At 42.3% G+C, this 22,305-nt stretch overlaps 1 protein-coding gene across 3 annotated transcripts in view; it reads left to right on the top strand.

Moving 5' to 3' along the window:
• GLP2R (glucagon like peptide 2 receptor) overlaps nt 1-22,305 on the top strand; it is a 120,720-nt gene that overhangs the window by 57,484 nt on the left and 40,931 nt on the right. For all 3 annotated transcript variants that reach the window (XM_065563304.1, XM_065563305.1, XM_005305108.5), the window contains 2 exons: nt 10,036-10,096; nt 18,147-18,216. In XM_065563304.1, the coding sequence (XP_065419376.1) occupies nt 10,036-10,096; nt 18,147-18,216 (131 nt within the window). The remainder of the gene's footprint in view (nt 1-10,035; nt 10,097-18,146; nt 18,217-22,305) is intronic.

Below are 22,305 nucleotides of genomic sequence, written 5' to 3' on the forward strand. Positions count from 1 at the left end.
TGCTAAGGGCACCCACCTGCAAGGTGGGAGACCCAAGGTCCAGTCCCCGTGCTTCATTACCTATTCAGTTTTTTATCCAAAGTGGAACAGGAGAGACAGATGGAGTACCTTATCAGAGTATCATATCACTCAATGGCTACAGTACCCTTCTGAGAGGTTTGGGGATCCCTGTTCAAAGCCTTTCTCTCATTGTTGGTGGAATTGAACAAGCCTCTGCACCAGATGACTGGAAAGTACCCAATGTAACACCAATTTTTAAAGAGTTCCAGTGGAGATCCTGGCAATTACAGGTCTCAGTACTGGGCAAACTGGTAGAATATATAGTAAAAAACAGAATTACCAGACATAGATAAGCATGATTTGTTGGGGAAGAGTGAACATGTTTTTTGTAAAAGGTAATGATGCCTCACCAATCTACTAGAATTCTTTGAGGTTGTCCACAAGCATGTGGACAGGAGTGATCCAGTCGATATAGTGTACTTGGATTTTCAGACAAAGACCCTCACCAAAGACACTTAAGCAAAGCAAGTAGTCATGGGATACCATGGAAGGTCCTCTCATGGATCAGTAACTGGTTAAAAGATAAGAAACAAAGGGTAGGAATAAATGGTCAGTTTTCACAATGGAAATAGATGAACAGCAGGATCACCCAAGGATCTGTACTGAGACATGTGCTGTTCAATGTACTTATTAATTATATGAAAGAGACAGTGAATAGTGAAGTGGCAAAGTTTTCAGATGTTACAAAATTATTCCAAAGCTAAGTCCAAAGCTGACTGTGAAGAGTTACAAAGATCTCACAAAACTGGGTAACTGGATAATAAAATGTCAGATTAAATTCAACATTGATAAATGCAAAGTAATGTATGTTGGAAAAAATAATCCCAACTTCACATATATAATGCTGGTCTTTAAATTAGAAGTTACCACTCAAGAAAGAGATCTTATAGTCATTGTGATTAGATCTCTGAAAACTTCAGCTCAATGCACAGCAGCAGTCAAAAAGGCTAACAATGTTAGGAACTGTTAGGAAAGGGATAGAAAAATAAGACAAAAACTATGCAGCTACTATTTAAATCCATGGTGCACCCAGACCTTGAATATTATGTGCAGCTTTGGTTACCTCATCTCAAAAAAGATAGAGTGAAACTAGAAAAGATTCAGAAAAGCTCAACAAAGATTATCAAGAATATGGAACAGCTTACATAGGAGGAGAAACAAAAAGATTATAGTTTTTTTTATAAAAAGATTTGGGGCTGTTGATTAATCGCAGTTAACTCACGCGATTAACACAAAAAATTAATCACGATAAAAAAATTAATCACGATTAATCGTCATTTTAATCGCACTGTTAAACAATAGAATACCAATTGAAATTTATTAATATTTTAGATGCTATTCTACATTTTCATATATATTGTATTCTGTGTTGTAATTGATATCAAAGTGTATATTATTTTTATTACAAATATTTGCACAGTAAAAATGATAAAAGAAATAGTATTTTTCAATTCACCTCAGATAAGTACTGTAGTGAAAGTGCAACTTACAAATGTAGATTTTTTTTTTAGTTACATAACTGCACTCAAAAACAAAACAACGTAAAACTTTATAGCCTACACGTCCACTCAGTCCTACTTCTTGTTCAGCCAATCACTAAGACGAATAAGTTTGTTTACATTTGCGGGAGATAATGCTGCCCTCTTCTTATTTACAATGTCACCAGAAAGTGAGAACAGGTATTTGCATGGCACTTTTGTAGCTGGCATTGCAAGGTATTTATGTGCCAGATGTGCTAAACATTCATATGCCCCTTCATGCTTTGGCCACCATTCCAAAGGACATGTTTCCATGCTGATGAGGCTCGTTAAAAAAATAATGTGTTAATAAAATTTGTAACTGAACTCTTTGGGGGAGAATTGTATGTCCCCTACTCTGTTTTACCGCATTCTGCCATATATTTCATGTTATAGCAGTCTCGGATGATGACCCAGCACATGTTGTTCATTTTAAGAACACTATCACTGCAGATTTCACAAAACACAAAGAAGGTACCAATATGAGATTTCTAAAGATAGCTACAGCACTCAACCCAAGGTTTACGAATCTGAAGTGCCTTCCAAAATCTGAGAGGGACACGGTGCGGAGCATGCTTTCAGAAGTCCTAAAAGAGCAACACTCCGATGCGGAAACTACGGAACCCAAACCACCAAAAAAGAAAATCGACCTTCTGCTGGTGGCATCTGACTCAGAAGATGAAAATGAACATGCACTGGTGCGCACTGCTTTGGATTGTTATCAAGCAAAACCTGTCATCAACATGGATGCATGTCCCCTGGAATGGTGGTTGAAGCATGAAGGGACATATGAATCTTTAATGCATCTGGCACGTAAATATCTTGCAACACTGGCTACAACAGTGCCATTAGAATGCCTGTTCTTACTTTCAGGTGACATTGTAAACAAGAAACGGGCAGCATTATATCCTGCAACTGTAAACAAACTTGTTTTTCTGAACGACTGGCTGAACAAGAAGTAGGACTGAGTGGACTTGCAGGTGCTAAAATTTTACATTGTTTTAGTTTTGAATGCAGTTTTTTTTTTACTTTACAAATTCTACATTTGTAAGTTCAGCTTTCATGATAAAGAGATTGCACTACAATACTTGTATGAGGTGAATTGAAAAATACTATTTCTTTTTTTTTATACTGCAAATACTTATAATCAAAAATAAATATAAAGTGAGCACTATACACTTTTTATTCTTGTTGTAATTTAAATCAACATATTTGAAAATGTAGAAAACATCAAAATATTTAAATAGACCATATTTTATTATTGTTTAACAGTGTGATTAATCACGATTATTATTTTTTAATCCTGCGATTAATCGTGATTATTTTTTAAAATTACTTGACAGCCTTAAAAAGATTATAAAAAGATTAAAGCTGTTCATCTTAGAAAAGTAATGACTAAGGGGGGATATGATAGAAGTCTATAAAATCATGAATTGTATGGAATAAGTGAATAGAGAAGTATTATTTACCCTTTCAATACAAAAAAGGGGTCAGCTTGTGAAATTAATAGACAGCAGGTTTAATCCAAACAAGCTGAAGTACTTTTTCACACAAAGCATAATTAACCTGCGGCATTCACTTCCATGGAATGTTGTGTATAACTGCATTCAAAAAAGAACTATATAAGTTCAAGAGGATTGGTCTATCAATGGCTGTTAGTCCAGGTGGTTAGGGATGCAACCCTATGCTCCGGGCAATCCTAAACCTCTGAGTGCCAGAACTGGGAGGGGAAGATGGATGGATCTCTTCAGCATTGCCCTGTTGCATACATTCCCCCTGAAGCTCTGGTACTGGCCACTGTTGAAGACAGGATACTGGTCTAGATGGACCATTGGTCTGACCCACTATGGTCATTCTTATGTTCTTTAGTTCTCTAACCACTGGATTAAAGCTATGTCTACACTACAGCTTAAGTTGGCATAATTTATGTCACTCAGGGATATGAATAAACCACCCCCCTGAGTGACATAAATTACACTGACATAAGCACCGGTGTGGACAGTGCTATGTCGTTGGGAGAGCTTTTCCCACTGACGTAGCTTCTGCCACTCATGGAGGTGGTTTTGTTATGCCAACGGGAGAGCTCCTCCTCCAGCTGTTTTGTGTGGACTGATGCAGGTGCCTAACTCATCCTCAAAATAAATGACTTAGGTGCCTGAGCCACATAACTCCAGGAGAGGGGTTCCCAACTGTGAATCACTAGCAGAGATAAGCACCCCACTGCAGCCTGGACTTAGGCATCCAACTGTGTGAGAAGGGTGGGGCTTCGGACACACCTCTCTTGTTGGCATCTCTCATTGGCTAGCTTAGGTGGCTCCCCATATAGCGCACTTAGTTTTGTGGATCACATTCTTAGGCACCTATCTCTCCCCATTCATTATATTGGGAGCCTAGCACCTAACTCAGGCTTTGTGGACGGCTGTGTGTTCCTGTGATTTTCTAGCCACCTAAATGTTAGGAACCATAATGCTCAGCAACACAATTCCGGGCCTAAATTAGTGATGACAAATTATAATGACAGAATGTTACACTTCTCTTTCTGTATGACTTATATTGACTTCAGAAGATACAATTTTAATCCATGCTCACTGGGTGGCACTATGACCACTGCTGTGGCTACTCCACTTATGAAGGCTTATGAGTCTGCTACTACCTCTGAGCTTACAGACCTGGTCCTTTACCTGAAGCAATAGCAGCTCATTCTTTTAAATCCAGAGGTCACAGTCATAGAATCATAGAAAAGTAGGCTGGACGGGACCTTGGTAGGTCATCTAGTTGAAGCCCTTGCGCTGAGGTAGGACTAAGAATTATTCAGACCATCCCTGACAGGTGTTTGTCTAGCCTGCTCTTTAAAACCTCCAATGATGGAGATTCCACAATCTCTTTAGGTAACTTCTTTCAGTGCATAACTGCCCTTACAGGATAAGAAGTTCTTAAAGTCTAACCTAAATCTCCCTTGCTGCAATTTAAGCCCATTACTTCTTGTCCTGTCCTCAGTGGCTAAGGAGAACAATTTATTACTCTCCTCTTTAAAGCAACCTTTTATGTACTTGAAGACTGTTATCCCGTCCCCTCTCAGTCTTCTCTTCTCCAGACTAAACGAATCTGATTTTTTCAATCATTCCTCGGATGTCATGTTTTCTAGATCTTTAATCATTTTTGTTGCTTTCCTCTGGACTTTCTCCAATTTGTCCACATCTTTCCTGAAGCGTGATGCCGAGAACTGGACACAATATTCCAGCTGAGGCCTTATCAATGCTGAGCAGAGTGGAAGAATTACTTCTCGTGTCTTGCTTACAGCACTACTGCTAATACATCCAAGAATTATGTTTGGGTTTTTTGCAAAAGTATTACATCGTTGACTCATATTCCATTTGTGATTGACAATAAACCCTAGATACTTTTCTGCCGTACTCCTTCCTAGGCAGTCATTGCCCATTTTGTATTTGTGCAACTGATTATTCCTTCCCAAGTGTAGTACTTTGCATTTGTTCTCATTGGATTTCATCCTATTTATTTCAGAACATTACTCCAGTTGATCAAAATAATTTTGAATTCTAATCCTTTCCTCCAAAGAGCTTGCAATTGGAACAGTTACTGAATGTCTCCAGTTCAGGTATCCACATTTTAGAAAGAATGTTGAAAAATTGGAGCGGGAGCAGGAAAGTTACTAAGAAGATTGTAACAGGGAACTTGGAGAGTTTCAGCAGCCCAGTTGTAGGAGCGCTGGGCTCTCAGCCCCTGGCTTGGTTGAGGAGCCTCAGTCTTTAAGGTGGGAGAGAATAGGGGGACCCGGAGCCTCTCTCTCCACCGGGTCCCAACCCCTGAACAGGGGGAGCCCTCCCAGCAGGAAGTCCAAATCCACTGCCCTGGGCTACTTCCCACCAATGTCTGTTAAGTTTGAGGCATGGCACCTCTAGTCCAGTTCACTGGGTGGCTTGCCTCCCATAGCACCCTCTTGTGGATCTTGGGCAGTGCCCTACTGCGGTTCCAGACTCCTTCAGGTGGAGCAGGCACAAGTTGATGAAGCCAAACCCCACAATGTCTCTGAGCTTTGCTCACTCAGTTATCTCCAGTGCCAGAGACTCCTACATCTACTTTGCAGTGTCCCTTGGCTGGGGAGACAGTGCTTACTGCCAGATGGCTGCCTTGGCTGGCAGACTAGTACTCCTGTGTCTCAGGCAGGGAGACAGCTAGATCCTGCCCCTTCACCAGTCAGTCCCAAACTGAGCCAGGCTCCCTCCCTTTCTCCCTCCTCCAGGCCTGGTATTGACTGCAAGTATAATGGGGCAGGGGTAGCTGGGCCCAAAGGCTCTCTTTAACCCCTACTGTGCTGGTGAGCAGTGTCTCTGCTTCATCACAGTAATACAAAATCTGGAAAACCTGACTTCAAGTAAGAGACTAAAGGAACTCAATTTCTGTAGTTTATGAAGGAGACATTAAAGAGGTGACTTGACCACAACCTCTAAGTACAGCAGACCCTCATTTATCTGATCTAATTGGGACCAGGGTCAGATCAGATAACCAAAAATTTGGATAATCTGGAGAATGAGAAAGTATGAGGCTGCAGCACCATCTAGCAGCCACAGGAGAGTTTGCCTGCTTCTGGACCTGAGTGAACTGCTTGTTTGGTTAATATGGAAAGCTGGCTAATGGAGGGTTGGATAAATGCGGTTCTACTGTACTTATGGAGAGAGAAGAATGCTCATACTAGAGGGTTCTTTAATCTAGCAGGCAGAGGCATATGGCATCCAATGGCCATAAACTGAAGTCAGAAAAGTTTTAATTGAAAATAAGGCACAAATTTGTAAGAGCATAGTAATCAACTACTGCTTACCTGTGGCAACTGTATTATGGTCCCACAGTCCTTGAAGAACAACATATTGGAACGGCTATCTAAGGGACACCAGGGCCCCACAGAATGCCAGGAACCAGCCCTAACATCAGGGTGGTGACCAGGCCTATGATGGCCGTCCAACATCTTGACAGATGAAAGGAGATGCGACAAAGTCAGTCCATCATTGGTGCTTAGCAATGGTATGGGGAAAGAGCCTGATGGGCGAGCAGCACACTTTCCCAGAGTGGCTACAGGTCCAGTCACCAGATGGAGTTTGGAGCACACTCTGCTTTCTGGCTTGCCTGTGGACTTCCGCCTGGGCTCTCTGGTGGCTCTCCATGATGACTGCACCAGACTTGACCCAGCTTCTCCAGACTGAGCAGTTGTGAGCAGGGTTCTTCCAGTTGGTCAGTGGGAATGCTGAATTTCTTGAGGCCTTGCTTGACCTTGTTGCTGTTTTGGAGCTTTGGCATTCCTCTGCGTTGCGGGCAGTTCTTAAGTTGACCATAGAGCACAGCCTTTGGCAGAGGATCTTGAGGCATGCGCTCCACATGTCCTAGCTAGCAGAGCCTGCGAATGTCCAGCGCAGTCTGCATAAACAGTAGGCTGTCTCTCAAGGATCCTCCCCATTCTCTCAAGGACTTTTCTAAGACAGTGGAGATGGAAACTGTTCAATCGCCACTCCTGCTTGTAGTACGTAACCCAGCTTTCACAAACATAAAGGAGGGTAATAAGGACACAAGCCTGATAAACAGACAACTTTGTGTTCAGGGTTAGCAATTTGTTATTCCAAACACGTGAGGTAAGTTTGCCAAAGGTAACAGAAGCTTTCTCGATTCCATTATCAAGTTCCCTATCAATGTTAAATGAGCTGGTAAGAATTGAGCCGAGATAGCAGAAGTGATCCACATTGTCCAGAGCTTCATTTTTGACATAGATTTTAGGTGGATTATTGGTACCTCATGACATGACAACTGTTTTCTTGATACTGATTACTAACTGGCATCGGGCAGGACCAAAAAAACAGTTTGGAACCATGCAAGCCATGCAAAATAATGACAAAGACGCAACTCAAAGAACATCTCAAATCTATAGCATCTTCCAGAAGGCCTTGGATATTAATAGCACTAGTGCTGTATGAAGCAAAGGATCATACCAATCTGGGACCCATCGATAATTTTTCTATATTAGTAAAAAAATCTACTTCTCACTAGATTCACAAGTGATCAGGACATAGAAAATGTAAAGGGTGTCTTTTTCATTTGGACAATGGGAAGAAGCAGTCACTGATAATGGGGCTACAGTTTGACAGTTCAGAATTGTGTGCTTTTGGGATACATTTCAAGCATATTCCTTTCAGCCCCCACCACCCAAAAGGGAGTGGACTATCAGAGAAAGCAACACAGATTGCTAAGAAATAGCTATAAGAAAATGATTCCAGAATAGCTCCACTGAAGAATAGGTCAAAACTACAGAGGTGCTATAATTACCTACCCAGGAACAAGGTTGTTTTCCTTTAAATAATTTGTGAGGCTACTAGTGGCACTCACTGTGTTCTGTGTCTGAAGCTTCTAGAACCCACTCAGAGCAGCAGTGTGTATTTAGCTAGGCCTGGCATGTTTGTGTATATTTAGAGACTCAGCTGTGTCTGTGAGGTGTCTTCATATTGTCTTTGTTATGTAACCAACAAAAGACACAAGAAAGTTGAATCATAGAAGATTAGGGTTGAAAGAGACCTCAGGAGGCCATCTAGTCCAACCCCCTGCTCAAAGCAGGACCAACCCCAACTAAATCATCCCAGTCAGGGCTTTCTCAAGCCAGGCCTTAAAAACCTCTAAGGATGGAGATTCCACCACCTCCCCAGGTAACCCATTCCAGTGCTTCACCACCCTCCTAGTGAAATAGTTTTTCCTAATATAACAACCTAGACCTCCCCCAGTGTAACTTGAGACCATTGCTAATTGTTCTGTCATCTGCCACCACTGAGAACAGCCAAGCTCCATCCTCTTTGGAACCCCCATTCAGGTAGTTGAAGGCTGCTATCAAATCCCCCCCTCACTCTTCGCTTCTGCAGACTAAACAAGCCCAGTTCCCTCAGCCTCTCCTCATAAGTCATGTGCCCCAGCCCCCTAATCATTTTCGTTGCCCTCTGCTGGACTCTCTTTAATTTGTCCACATCCTTTCTGTAGTGGGGGGCCCAAAACTGGATGCAATACACCAGATGTGGCCTCACCAGTGCTGAATAGAGAGAATCTCACTGTGTAATTTCCTGAGATGGTTGTAATGCTCCCTGGGTGTACACAGAGTTGTGAAGTATTTTGCCACTACCTGCCCTTGTTATGAAAAAGTCTTGTCTTGCCTGCTGTAGCTCAGCTCCCTGAAACTAACAGCTTCTGGCCACACTCAAGCACTGACTTCCAGGTCTCTGCAGACCTTACCCTCTCTGTGTGAGCTTGTGATAGACCTACACTAGGGTGACCAGACAGCAAGTATGAAAAATCGGGACAGGGGGTGGGGAGGTAATAGGAGCCTATATAAGAAAAAGATCCCAAAATCGGGACTGTCCCTATAAAATCGGAACATCTGGTCACCCTAACCTACACCAACCCCCTAGTCCTCAGAGCACTCCCTGCAGTTTCCAGCCTTTGTCACTGGACACTCACAGAAATTACCAGGTAAGATGTACCTGATGAGACAGTGTGCACATAGCTCAACTGGTACAACTCACAATCAGGTCCTTTATAACAATACTTCACAGATATATATTTCTAGTGAAATAGTCATAAATTTATTATCAAAGGTTAAGTTTTAAGAGATAGTGAATAAGGATAATAAATTGAAACTGAAATGTTTACACATATAAACAAAACATAAAACACAATTCTAGGTCTACACTTCTTAATGGTTACCTTTCCTATTTAATAAAGTAGATTTTCTCACAAAGATTTAGTCTTTGACAGAGCTGCTGGTTTTCAGTCAAAACTAGGATCAAAGCTGTCATGAACATCCCATACCTTTCCATGAGTTTCTTCCATGAATGGATCACAGAATGTCTTACTTGTCCCCCAGCTATAGCCCTTTGAAGTGAACCCCAGTTGTTTGTTCTTTAGTGTATTCTTCCCTGTTGATTTTGCATCCCCCGTGGGTTCTGTATGCTGATGGAGCTTCCATTGTACTGACTTTCAATCCTTAATTTATATCAAAGACATGCTTTATCTGTCAGAATTCCTGTTTGTCAACTCTGCCTTGTTACAGATTTTAAAACATATTTTCAGTAGGTATACATAACTCCTTATATAGTCTCAGTACATATATTTCACAATGATATTAATGACTAGTGTGTCACCATCTTTCATTTGATACCTTACAAGACACTTTGTATGGATAAATATTATGAAAACAGTGTGTTAGGTATAGTAAGCTTGTCAGACATAATAGGCGTTGCTGACACAGCATAATGAACTCTGTCAGTTGGCACTGGGGATTTCTAAGGGTCGCAATGATCCTGAAAAGAATGAAATCATTGTATGTAGGATCATCAGGCACAGCTGTAACATGTCTGTGTTTTGTATTGAACATTTTACAAACCTGGTTCTAATTTGCCCTTTTTCTTTTCAACAGTTATTCCAGTTCTGTTTGTGGCCTCCTGGGGAATAGCCAGATCAAAACTGGAAGACACAGGGTAAGTTACTATATAAAGATGATCTTATAAGATTGATTTGTTTGTTTTAATGGGTTTTCTGATTGTTTATAAGTTAGTATGCACAGACATGCTACTTTTCCTGGACACCTTTAACAGCATAAGGCACCAATATCATCTCTTAGGGAAGTTTGGCTTTATCCCATTGGGAACAGTGGGAGGTGCAGACCATCTTGAAGAATGGGGACACTATCTCCCCTGAAAGCAGTATTTGGTTTGAGTCTTATTGAAAACAGTGGGAGAGGACTGCCATTTTGAAAAAGGTCCAATATAAAGAATGGCATATATGATCACTAGCCCTCAAGAAAATTCTTCAAAAGTAGTCAAAGATGTCAATTATATGCAAAGTATGAAGGGTCTGCATTATCCCCTTATTAAAATCATTCAGGACAAAAATTTTAACTGAAAAACTAATTCATGGACTGACTTGTAAATTCCCAGAAAATTTATTCTGGACTCAAAGAGTAAGTGCTGTAATTTTGGGAAGAATATGCCATGTACTTCATACATTTCAAAATGGCTGCATGTCTGCTTTAATGGCAATACTGAACTAAACCTTAACTATAGAATCACAACCAAGCTTTCATGGTAAAAGACAAAAACACTGCATTTTGCAATGGTTAAGTTTGTTTATGCGTAACAACCACAAACCAAGCATTTGGAAATGAACAAATCTGCAATAATGTCAGACACAGCAATGATTCAATAGTTTATAGAAAGCACAATCTTCACCCAGACCATTTCTACACACGTGCACAATCCATCACTTTCATAAGCAAATGCTCCACCAAAGCAACCTTAACTCTGTCCTTGTAGCAGGGCCGCTGAGAGCGGGTTCGGGCCCCGGTGAAAAAAATGTTTTGGGCCCCCCCAGCAAGGGCAGACCAGCTAAACAGGGCCGATGAGAAGGGGGGGAAGCCGGGCCCCCTTCCGGATTGCCGGGCTCTGGTAATTTGTACTGGCTCCCCCCCCCAATCGGCCCTGCCTTGTAGTGACACCAGCCTATAATCTATATTTCTTAATCCTTATTTGTTTTCCCAAAGTCAGTTTTTAAGTTCTTTATTATTCATACAAATAAGGGCTTTCATTATCCTTTCTCTGCTTTTAAAGATTTGTTACCTTTAAATGCAGCAATTTTTCTGAGAAAATAAGAAGTTCACAGGCTGTGGCTAACATCATCTCTATTTTTTTTTAAATCAATGTGTTTGTATAGTGAACATATTATTGACAAACTCCAATCTTCCCTTCATCGGGGTTTTAATTATATTGTAGACAATGGCAGCTGTAATATTAAAGTGAAAGAAAGCACTCGCCACACTAGCCGTTGCTCTTTTCCTTCAATTTCTATCATATCACTTCCAGTGTTTATGAGGCTTCTATACACAATAGCAGAGTATTTACGGTACATGGACAACTTTGTCTGGAATATTATTATTGCTATGATTTAACATATATTGCATCAGCAACAAGAGCCACCCTTGGTTATGGTGCCATTGGGCTGGGAGCTGTCCAAACAGATGGCAAATGACTGTCCATATCCCCCAAAAGTCTAGAAGACAAGAAACAGGTTCATGAGACAAGCAAGCAAGTTGGTTGGGGATAACAGAGACACTAACAAGTACAATGTGTAATTCTTAGCCAGTCAGGAGCAGTGATCACAGCTTCCCACTTGCCTAACCATTATCCAGTTGTACTTTCCTGTATGCACCACAGCAGAGGTGAGTTTCGAGCAGGGATGCAAAGGATGACAAGGTTTATAGGTTGTGACTGAGAGCTTTTCCCATGTGTAAGGGGCAGCCTTTAAAAAGTCACAAAAGGGATGATCAGAGAATGAGGTGATGGAGCCTGGGATCATTGGTGGAGGAAGGCAAGAGTCAACTTTGTAAGAAGGCATCAGAAAAGATAGGAGGAGAGGTCTAAATTGTGAAGGACTTGTGTTTGTGGTGGAAGAGGGGAGTAAGTGGGGGAATTTAAAGACAAGAGAGTGACATGGTTGCCTTTGATAGGTGGGGACTGGACTCGATGAGCCAGGAAGTCCCGTCCAATTCTGTGTTCTTATGACATAATCCAAATGATGGGCCAGGAAGCACTTTGAATGTACTTTCATAGAGTCATAGATTTAAGGCCAGAAGGCACCATTATGATCACCTAGTCTGATTTCCTGCATAACATGGGCCAGAAAATTCCAGCCAGTGACTCCTCCATGAAGTCCATAACTTCAGTTCGAGATATAGCATTGTGAGGGGTCCACGGGGTGCCACTTGGAGGGTTATCCCTCTCACACTGTGATGCTAATGTTAAGCTACAAGCCTCTGACAGACATTGCACTTACACAGACATATGCAGGAAGGGACACACCCAACTGAGTTACATGAATAATCTCCCAGCCACTCATGAACCTTCAATGGAGAGGCTCCAGCCAGTTCCCCCCATCTCTCCCCAGCCTTGCACCCCAGAAATGTACCATCTTACACTGCTCAAGGCTCCCTTGGGCCGTGCAAGTTCATTATGTAGTTCACCACTCCCTCAGTGTGAAACGGACATACACCAGCCTTTGTAATCTGAGCTGGGATTTCCCAAGCCCTTCAACCAAAACCACACTGGTTTAGGTAAAATATAAAACAGATTCACTAACTACAGAAAGATAGATTTTAAGTGATTATAAGTAGCAGGCATAGAGATCAGAGTTGGTTACGTAAGAAATAAAAGAAATTTGCAGTCTAAATTCTAACTTAAACAGACTAAGCAAAATTTGAATCAAACAGTTTCTCACCCTAACAGATGTTACAGTCAGCTTACAGTTCCTCAATATACAGGCTAGACCCCTCTCCAGCCTGGGACCAAAGTCCCTCATTCAAAGTCTTTTCCTTCCAGGTGTTCTTCCAGGTGTTGATGGCGAGGGGTGGGAAAGGGAGAGGCCAAGAGATGATGTTATTGTCTCCCTTTTTATAACTTCTTCTAGCTGCTAGAAAGATCCTTGCTGTCACATGGGGGTCAGGCATTCCCCATTGGTCAAGCAGTCTCCATTGCATATGTGCCTTCTTTAAGGAGCCTCTGGGATAGTGGATTCTTTCTTGATAGGCCATCAACACCCATCTGGCTGGCGATGGGTGCTCCTTTGTCCCTACCGAAAGGCTGGCTGTGGGCATTTCCCAACTTCATAACATCAAGGACAGGGAGATGGAGCTTGCAGTAGTCAAGGTGAGAGATGATCAAGAGTTTTGTCCATGTGGGCAAGGTGGCCTCACCACACTCCCAATCCCAAATTTTCATGTGGTCTGCACTGTCCAGCCCTCTCCTGGGCAGTTCAGATATTGACCTGTAAGGGGTCAATATTCAACAATTTGTTACTTTAAATGGAGTTAAACAGTTCAGTTTAAACAGAAACACTGGATTACTTTATATTAAACATAAGACAAGTTTATTTAACTAGAGAGAGAGATTTTAAGTGCGTACAAGTATAAGGCATTGAAGTCAGAAACAGGGGGGAGGGATAGTTCAGTGGTTTGAGCACTGGCCTGCTAAACCCAGGGTTATGAGCTCCATCCTTGAGGGGGCCACTTAGGGATCTGGGGCAAAATCAGTACATGATCCTGCTAGTGAAGGCAGGGGGCTAGACTCAATGACCTTTCAGGGTCCCTTCCAGTTCTATGAGATAGGTATATCTCCATATATTATTATTACAAGAGAAATAAAAATAAAACACTTTCTAGTAGCTAAACTTAACAAGCTAGATTTGGTTCAACATGAATTCCTTACCACATGTTCCCAGCAACATTGCTGACCATATTCTCAGGTCAGGATCCCACCTGGAGTCAATAGGCTGGTTCCTTTGTCTTCTTAGGTGAAAAAGAAATAGGGTGAGACTGGGAGAGATCTCTTGGATGCTTTTGTGCCTCATTTTTGTAGCCCAGTCACCCTTTGAAGTGGATTCTTCTGAGGATTACCCCTCAAAGCAAAGTTTATTCAAACAGTAAAGAAGGTGATGTGGAGTCTGGTGTGGAAGGTGGCTGCATGCTCTCTCTTCTCCCCTTTGTTTGCTGAAATGTGGATTTGTCTTGTCTCCTGCCATTTCCCCCTCTTGCTGTCTCAAGGACCCTGTTTACTACTTATATGTAAATTGAGATAAACATACATGCCTTTGATTAGGATAGATCTGTTTAACAACTTTTGCCTACTCAGGACTTTGTGGATTTTAACAGGCGCTTACATCATAACTTTACATTTAATGTTGCTACATACATTTCACCATGATATTATTGACCAACAAGTTATTCTTTTTCAGATGACACCTCACAAGGCATATTTTGTACCAAGATTATTGCAATGGTGTGTAGGGTGTGAATACAGGGGTGCTTTCAATCACAAAGGTCCACCTGGACAGTTCTCAGATTTGAAGAGCTTCAGTCCATAATTCCTCCTTCTCTGCTAGTTCCCACTGAAGCTCCAGTACTAAGTCATCTCACTGCAGGAATTTCATTCAGGATCTTCTCTAATTCCTGCACAACATGGCTCTCTTGTCAGATTCCTTCTTTCTCATTACTAGGAGTAAGATGCTCAAAAGAAGCTATACACAGAGAAATAAAGATAAAACACTTTCTAGTAGCTAAATTTAACAAGATTTGGTTCAACATGAATTCCTTACCACATGTTCCCAGCAACATTGCTGTCTCAACTCAGGTTCACTCCTCTCTCTGCCAAGGACCCCTCCAGACAAGCACTCCGTTCCTCCAAAACCATCTCTGCCTAGATCAACCATGGAGGAACTGCTTTCAGCCAGATCTTAGAACAGCAGATGATGCAGAATGCACTCATAGTTACCAGGCCACCTCAACAACACCTATGTCACATCATGATGCAGAATCTCCTCTCACTTGCCAGGCCACCTCAGCGTCCTTCTCCTCAGCTGAGGATAGCCCTGGTGTCTATACTGTGTCTTCCTAATAACTTTAGACATTTCCAGGAACTACTGTGTATAATTGTTGCCTCTGTGGCTAGAACTGTTGATAACTCAGGGCAGGTCTACACTTACTTCCTGGTCCGGCCGTAAGCAATCCATCTTCTGGGATCGATCCCAGAAGTGCTCGCCGTCGACGCCGGTACTCCAGCTCGAACTAAGGTACTTCGTTATTACGTAGCTGAATTTGCGTACCTTAGTTCGAAGTGGGGGGTTAGTGTGGACCAGGCCTCAGATCCCTCCCCATCTGAACTATTACAGAGAATTCTTTCCCAGGTGTCTGGCTGGTGGGTCTCACCCACATGCTCCAGGTCTAAATAATCACCATATTTGTATTTGGGAAGAAATTGTCCCCCAGGTCAGACTGGCAGAGACCTGGGTGTGGGGTTTGCCTTCCTCTGCAGCATGGGGCATGGTTCACTTGCTGGTTTGAACTAGAGTAAATGGTGGATTTACTGTCACTTGAAATCTTTAAATCAAGATTTGAGGATTTCAGTAACTCAGCACGAGGCTATGAGTCCATTACAGGATGAGGTTCTATGGCCTGCGATGTGCAGGAAGTCAGACTAGATGACTGTGATAGTCCCTTCTGGCCTTAAAGTTGATGTGTCTATGACATGCCATTCAATACACTTCCCGCAATCTAGTGAGGGCAAATATTTCTCCCAGTTAATGAGAGACTACTGCAACTAGTCAAGGACTTTTGGTAAAGTTTATATCAGGTACCCCACCGGGAATGCAAATATTTTTTCCTCACAGCTGTTCCAAACCCATAGTTTCAGTGGCTCTGAAATAAACAAGGGATCTGAAAGTTTCCCATTCCAGACCTGTAGATGAGATCAGGAAGGATCTGGGACTTTTGGGATCTACAAAGTACATTGTGGCCAGGTATATTCCTACCTTATTGGAATGGGTCATTCCTTTGCTGGGTTCTTTCCCAGAGGAACAAAAGGCAATCAGCAAGGTGGATCAATGATCTTTCTGACTCATGACAGAGCAGTGAGAGTTGTGTCAATGGGCATCAGTTCATGGGCTCTCTTCTTGGAGGCACAATCAAAGGCCAAAAATCTTCCCTTTGATGGGGATGTGATATTCACTGCCAAAACCAAAAAGTCCTGAAAAGACTGAGGGAAAAAAAGATCCATACAGTCCTTATGACATTTGCCACCTTCCTGTGCACAAAAGGAGAGATCCAACTTTCCTTCATCCTTCAGGTACCAGTGCCAGTATCCCTTATTCCTTAGCTGCCATGGATTCTTTTTATTACTAGAAGCCTCAATCTCAGTCTCATCTAGAGTGTAATAAGCAACAAAACAACAAGGGAGGTCATCAGAGATATAGTTTCTCAGGAAGTCAGCCATTGTCATCAGTGGTAGACCTCAGGTTTGATGGAGTGACCTGACAGCACCAGTCTTTCATTTTGCTTCCCTCTCTTCCCCTTCGAATTCCCTGCCCTTTGGAGACCATCTGGATGTTCTGTTTCCTGGTGACATGTTGTGGAATAACCACTGACTTGGGAAGGGAGCTGATGTTATTGAGAATGGTTGCAGTATTCAGTTCTAGTCTGTGTTGCCTACAAACCCCCTTCCCATAATCCTTCAGTGATCCCCTGTCCTGTGACACTGCTCATGGAGGAAGTGGGTTCTCTTCTGAAGAAAAGGGCTATGGAGGAAGTTCCGGTAGGGAGGAAAAGGCTTTTATTCCAGATCTTTCCTCACACTGAAGGCTGACAAAAATTCAGCCCAACAAGGGAAGGTCCTCTCATGGATTGCCAACTGGTTAAAGGATAGGAAACAAAGGGCAGGAATAAATGGTCAGTTTTCAGAATGGAGATAGATAAATAGTGGTATCCCCCAGGGGTCTGTACTGGGCCCAGTCCTATTTATCATATTCAGAAATGATCTGGAAAAAGGGGTAAACAGTGAGGTGACAAAATTTGCCGATGATACAAAACTACTCAAGATAGTTAAGTCCAAGTGAAGAGCTACAAAAGGATCTCTCAAAACTGGGTGACTGGGCAACAAAATGGCAGATGAAATTCAATGTTGATAAATGCAAAGTAATGCACATTGGAAAACATAATCCCAACTATACATATAAAATGATGGGGTCTAAATTAGCTGTTACCACTCAAGAAAGATCTTGGAGTCATTGTGGATAGTTCTCTGAAAACATCCACTCAATGTGCAGCGGCAGTCAAAAAAGCTAACAGAATGTTGGGAACCATTAAGAAAGGGATAGATAATAAGAGAGAAAATATCATATTGCCTCTATATAAATACATGGTACGCCCACATCTTGAATAGTGCATGCAGATGTGATTGCCCCAGCTCAAAAAAGATATATTAGAATTGGAAAACATTCAGAAAAGGGCAATAAAAATGATTAAGGGCATGGAGCATCTGCCATATGAGGAGAGATTAATAAGACTGGGACTTTTCAGCTTGGAAAAAAGACAGCTAAGGGGGGATATGATAGAGGTCTATAAAATCATGACTGGTGTGAAGTAAATAAGGAAGTGTTATTTACGCCTTCTCATAACACAAGAACTAGGGGTCACCAAATAAAATTAATAGGCAGCAGGTTTAAAACAAACAAAAGTATTTTTTCCATACAACGCACAATCAACCTGTGGAACTCTTTGCCAGAGGATGTTGTGAAGGACAAGAGTATAACATGGTTCAAAAAACAACTAGATAAATTCATGGAGGATAGGTCCATCAATGGCTAATAGCCAGGATGGGCAGGAATGGTGTCCCTAGCCTTTGTTTGCGAGAAGCTGGGAACGGGCGACAGAGGATGGATGACTTGATGATTACCTGTTCTCTTCATTCCCTCAGGGGTACCTGGAATTGGCCACTGTCAGAAGTCAGGATATTGGGGTAGATGGAACTTTGGTCTGATCCAGTATGGCTGTTCTTATGTTCTTATCTTGTGGTTTCATTCTATTGTTTCTAAGGAATAGCAAATAAATAAAAAACAATTAACCCTTTAACATTTTAATGTGATTTTTTAAAATCTAAATTAACTTGTTTCTAGGAATCTAATATAATTATATTTTAAATTAATCCTTAGGTGCTGGGATACAAATAACCATATGGGAATCTGGTGGATCATCCGAGGGCCAATGTTACTTTCCATTACAGTAAGGATTATTTTATCTTTTGTTTATATATTATACAGATGTGGTTGTCTATTTTTATCTTTCCAAGAAATTATATTCTGGCTCAGATGATAATGAGAACCAAAGTGCAGTGGTCACTTGATGTAAAGACACAGTCCCTGCCCCAAAGAATCTACAACATGGAGTGAGTGTAATAAACACAGAAATGGAGGAAGGGACAAGTACTACAAACACTAATGTCCAACAGGACATGTGCACTTGAAGAGTCAGTGAAATCAGTTGTTTTTTGTTTCATTGTTTATTTGGTGTGAGGGTTTTTCTTTCTATGAATTCATCACTAACTTTGCAGAAGCAAGATGTTAGGGCGGTACTGGCAAATTGATTTCAGTAGAGCATCCCACTTTGGTGCAGACACCCCTGTCTGCACCTTAGTCACACAAAAAGGCACCTCCTTCCCTTTGAGCTGTAGCCAATCCTTATGTGCAATGCAGGCTCACAGGAAACACAACACTCCAGCTGCTCCATGGGCCTGTCCCCTAGACCTGGGCTCATAGAATCATAGAAATGTAGGGCTGGAAAGAACCTAGAGAGATCATCTCCCTGTGTTGAGGAAGGACCAAGTAAATCTAGACCATCCCTGACAGGTGTTTGTCTAATTTGTTCCTAAAAGCCTCCAGTGATGGCAACAATACACAAGCATTACCTTCCAGGCCTCCACAGGCCTTGCTTTCTCTGTATAGATTAGCAATAGGCACACATCAACCCCTGAATCATCAAAGTCTCCTTCTGGACTGCCCACCCCCTGATCCACTGAAGACTCGGAAGTCTCAGCTTTGCTATCCCCAAAGAAATAGTACACACCAGCTTATTAGTTTTAACTCAGGATAGCCACTCCACTTAATGCACAGCACTTAGATACATTTCTAGTTAAAATCTGTTTACATTCACAGTCTATGGAATAACCTTGCTGTAGGCCCTTTGTATATCGTAGGTAGCAACATTAACCCTTTCCATGACCTCAAAAGGAGCCTCCCATGAGTTTTGCATTTTGTACATTTTTACAAGGAGTAACAACAGCCCCAAATCTCCCACATCAAATGATCAGTCCCAAGTACTGTGGTCACACCATTCTTTCAGAGCTACTTAGTTTTTGTGAGTATTCCCATCATAGTTTTTAAATCTTCCCTAACATTTGCAACCACTGGTTCCCTCTCTGCCTCAATGCCACCCTCCCAGGAGTCTCTGATGAGATCTAATGTCCCTCTGATTTTTCTACCATACACGAGGTCAAATGGGGCAAACCCTGTGGCATCTTGAGGCTCCGCCCAATAAGCAAATAGGTAATAACAAGTAAGGGTAACATTACATCTGTCACTCTCCTTTCTGTTGACATACATTTTTAACATAGATTGAACCTCTCAACTAAACTGTTAATCCCTGGATGATATGGGGTGGATTTTAATTGCTTCCATAACTCACTAAATAGATGGGATACGAAGTTTGACCCACAATATGACAAAATCTCTTGGGAAACCTACTCTGTTAAATGGAGAGAACAGTGACATAGCCATTGCTTTGGCCTCTACATTATACAGGGCACTGCCTCTGGGTACCTGGTGGGAAAATCCACCATGACTAATAAATATTTATTTACCCCTTCGGTTGGATGAGTTAACAGTCCTATAATATCCATGGCCATCCCCAAAATTCTTCTTTGATTGTTGACAGTAGGTGCAAGGGAGCCTTGCAGTGCTGTACAGGCTTTTCTCTGCTTCTGACATGAGTCAGAAGTCCAGCAGTATTCCTTTATCTGATTTTGAATATTGGTCCAATACAATTTTTTCTTTAACATTTTATATGTCCTCTGTTCCCAAATGATGTGCAAAAGCACACTCATAGGCTAATGAAATTAACTCCACACAATGTTTTGAGGGCACAATCAAAATTGTTTGCAGGGTTCCCCAGGATTTCCTTCTGGCACAGCCTACCCTCTTCTATAAAGAACCTTCCCCTGTTCACTGTATCTGGGGCCTTACTGTGAACGATTTCCCTTATGCTATCTAGAGAGGGGACTGCATTTTTCTCTGCAGCAAACTGTTCAGCTCTGGCTCGCCTGGAGAGCTGTTACAGGTGGGGGAAGATTCCTCCTCCCCTTTCCTTTAAGGCACATTGCTATTTTCTGCTAATAAGGGGGTAGAAGCTTCTCCTCCCCCATCATCTGCCTTTCCCTTGTCAGAGATTACCACTGTAAACTCAGGGGCATATTCTCTTTAGCTACAGGTCACAATGTTAACAGCTTTAGGCAATGATATTATGTCATTTCCAACCAACACATCAGCTGGTAAATTCCTAAATGCTCCCACTTTAAAAGTACTGCTTAGACCTCCTCACTCTGGTTTGATGCAGGCCAGAGGCACCCTGGTTTACATGGTCCTGAAGCTAGTGGTTTTACCTCCTCCCCTGGGAACCATATCATTCTCCTGACCAGGGAAATCTGAGTACCAGTGTCTCACCACACTAGGCACAGTTTACTGTGTACCTGGGCCTTTTTAATAAATTCCTTGTCTGTCTCACCTGATAAAGCTACCCAGAACTCTTTCTGCCACCACTGAAGTCTCTGCCTAAAGGTAGCTGCATTAACCTGCACAGATCAATGAGTGAATTTGGATCCCCTTACGTAGGGCACTGCCTTTTCATGTGATCAAGGGACTCATATAAGTAACACTTTCTTGCGCCTTCCTCTTGGGTTGGATCCAGTAATTAGGGGGAGAGTGGTACTGGTGTGGTGTGGATTTACAGCTCTCCCCTCCATCCTTTTTTCCAGGAATGAATCAGGAACCCCCAGGTTTTTGCCCTTCCCTTTAGGACTTATGGTCCCTAAATAGTCTCACTTGTATGTACAAGCCAGCCACTTCTGCTTCCACTGATTCTGGAGTTTTCTCTAATACAGCAGCTCTCACTTCCTCAGAGAAGACAATGAGTCAACAATGCAATGCTGCTGCAAAAAAAAAAGAAAATACAATATTGGGTTGTATTAACAGAGTCATAGCATGAAAGTCAAGGGAGGTGATAGTACTACTTTACTCTGTGCTGGTTAGACCTCAGCTGGAGTACTGTGTCCAATTTTGGTCACCAATGTATAGAAAGGAGGTAGAGAAACTTGAAAGGATCCAGAGATGAATGACAAAGATGATCAAAGGGATGGAATGCAAGCCATATGAGCAAACACAGAAGGAATTGGGTGTTGGAAAAGAGGAGATAAAGGGGGGGTGTAAATGGTCCTCACTTGGGGAGTATGGCCTAGTGGTCATGGCTGCAACTCCTGACTGCCAAGTTGGTTGTGGGGAAGGGAGTCCAGGCCTTGCCACTCCACCGGGCTCTGACCCAGGGCCCTTTGGGCTACCAGTAGTCTGGCAACTAAGGCTGCTTAAGGCTGTCCTCGGTGGGCCTCTTCCTCTGTCCACCCCTCTCCCCCAGGGTCAGCTTAGTCCCAGGCTTTTCCCTGTTGGGAAAACCCAAACCACAATAAGTAAGTGGGGGTCACCAATGTCCGAGGTCCATAGGATACCTCCCTCTCTGGTTGTCTTCCTTCAGGGAAGGTCCCTTTAGGCAGCTATGGCAGAGTCTTAGGCTTCCCTCTTCTCTGCTGGAGCTGTGGGCTACAGGCCTGCTCACCTCCTACTCTATCACCCAAATGAGCTAATTCCCTGCTTTTTAATTCCTCCATCAGGTGGAGCATTTGCTGCAGGTGTGGCAGGATGGGGCTGGCTGATCCCAAAATAATCCCTTAACCCCTTGTTGCTTAGTGTTGGGTTTGTACACCCCATCACGGGGGGACATGATAGCCATCTTCAAATACTTGAAAAGCTGCCATAAAAAAGATGGAAAAAAGTTGTTCTCTCTTGCCACACAGGGCAGCATTGGTTCAAACTACAGCACAGCAGTTTTAGATGAAAAACTTCCTAACTTTAAGAACAATAGGACAATGGAACAGATGCCTAAGGAAGTCATGGAAGCTCCTTCACTGGAGGTTTCCAAAAAGAGGCTGGATAGCCATCTGTCTTGGATGATTTAGACACAACAAATCCTGCATCATGGCAGGAGGTTAAA

Source organism: Chrysemys picta, chromosome 12, assembly GCF_011386835.1.
Source record: "Chrysemys picta bellii isolate R12L10 chromosome 12, ASM1138683v2, whole genome shotgun sequence".
Lineage (NCBI taxonomy): Eukaryota > Metazoa > Chordata > Testudines > Emydidae > Chrysemys > Chrysemys picta.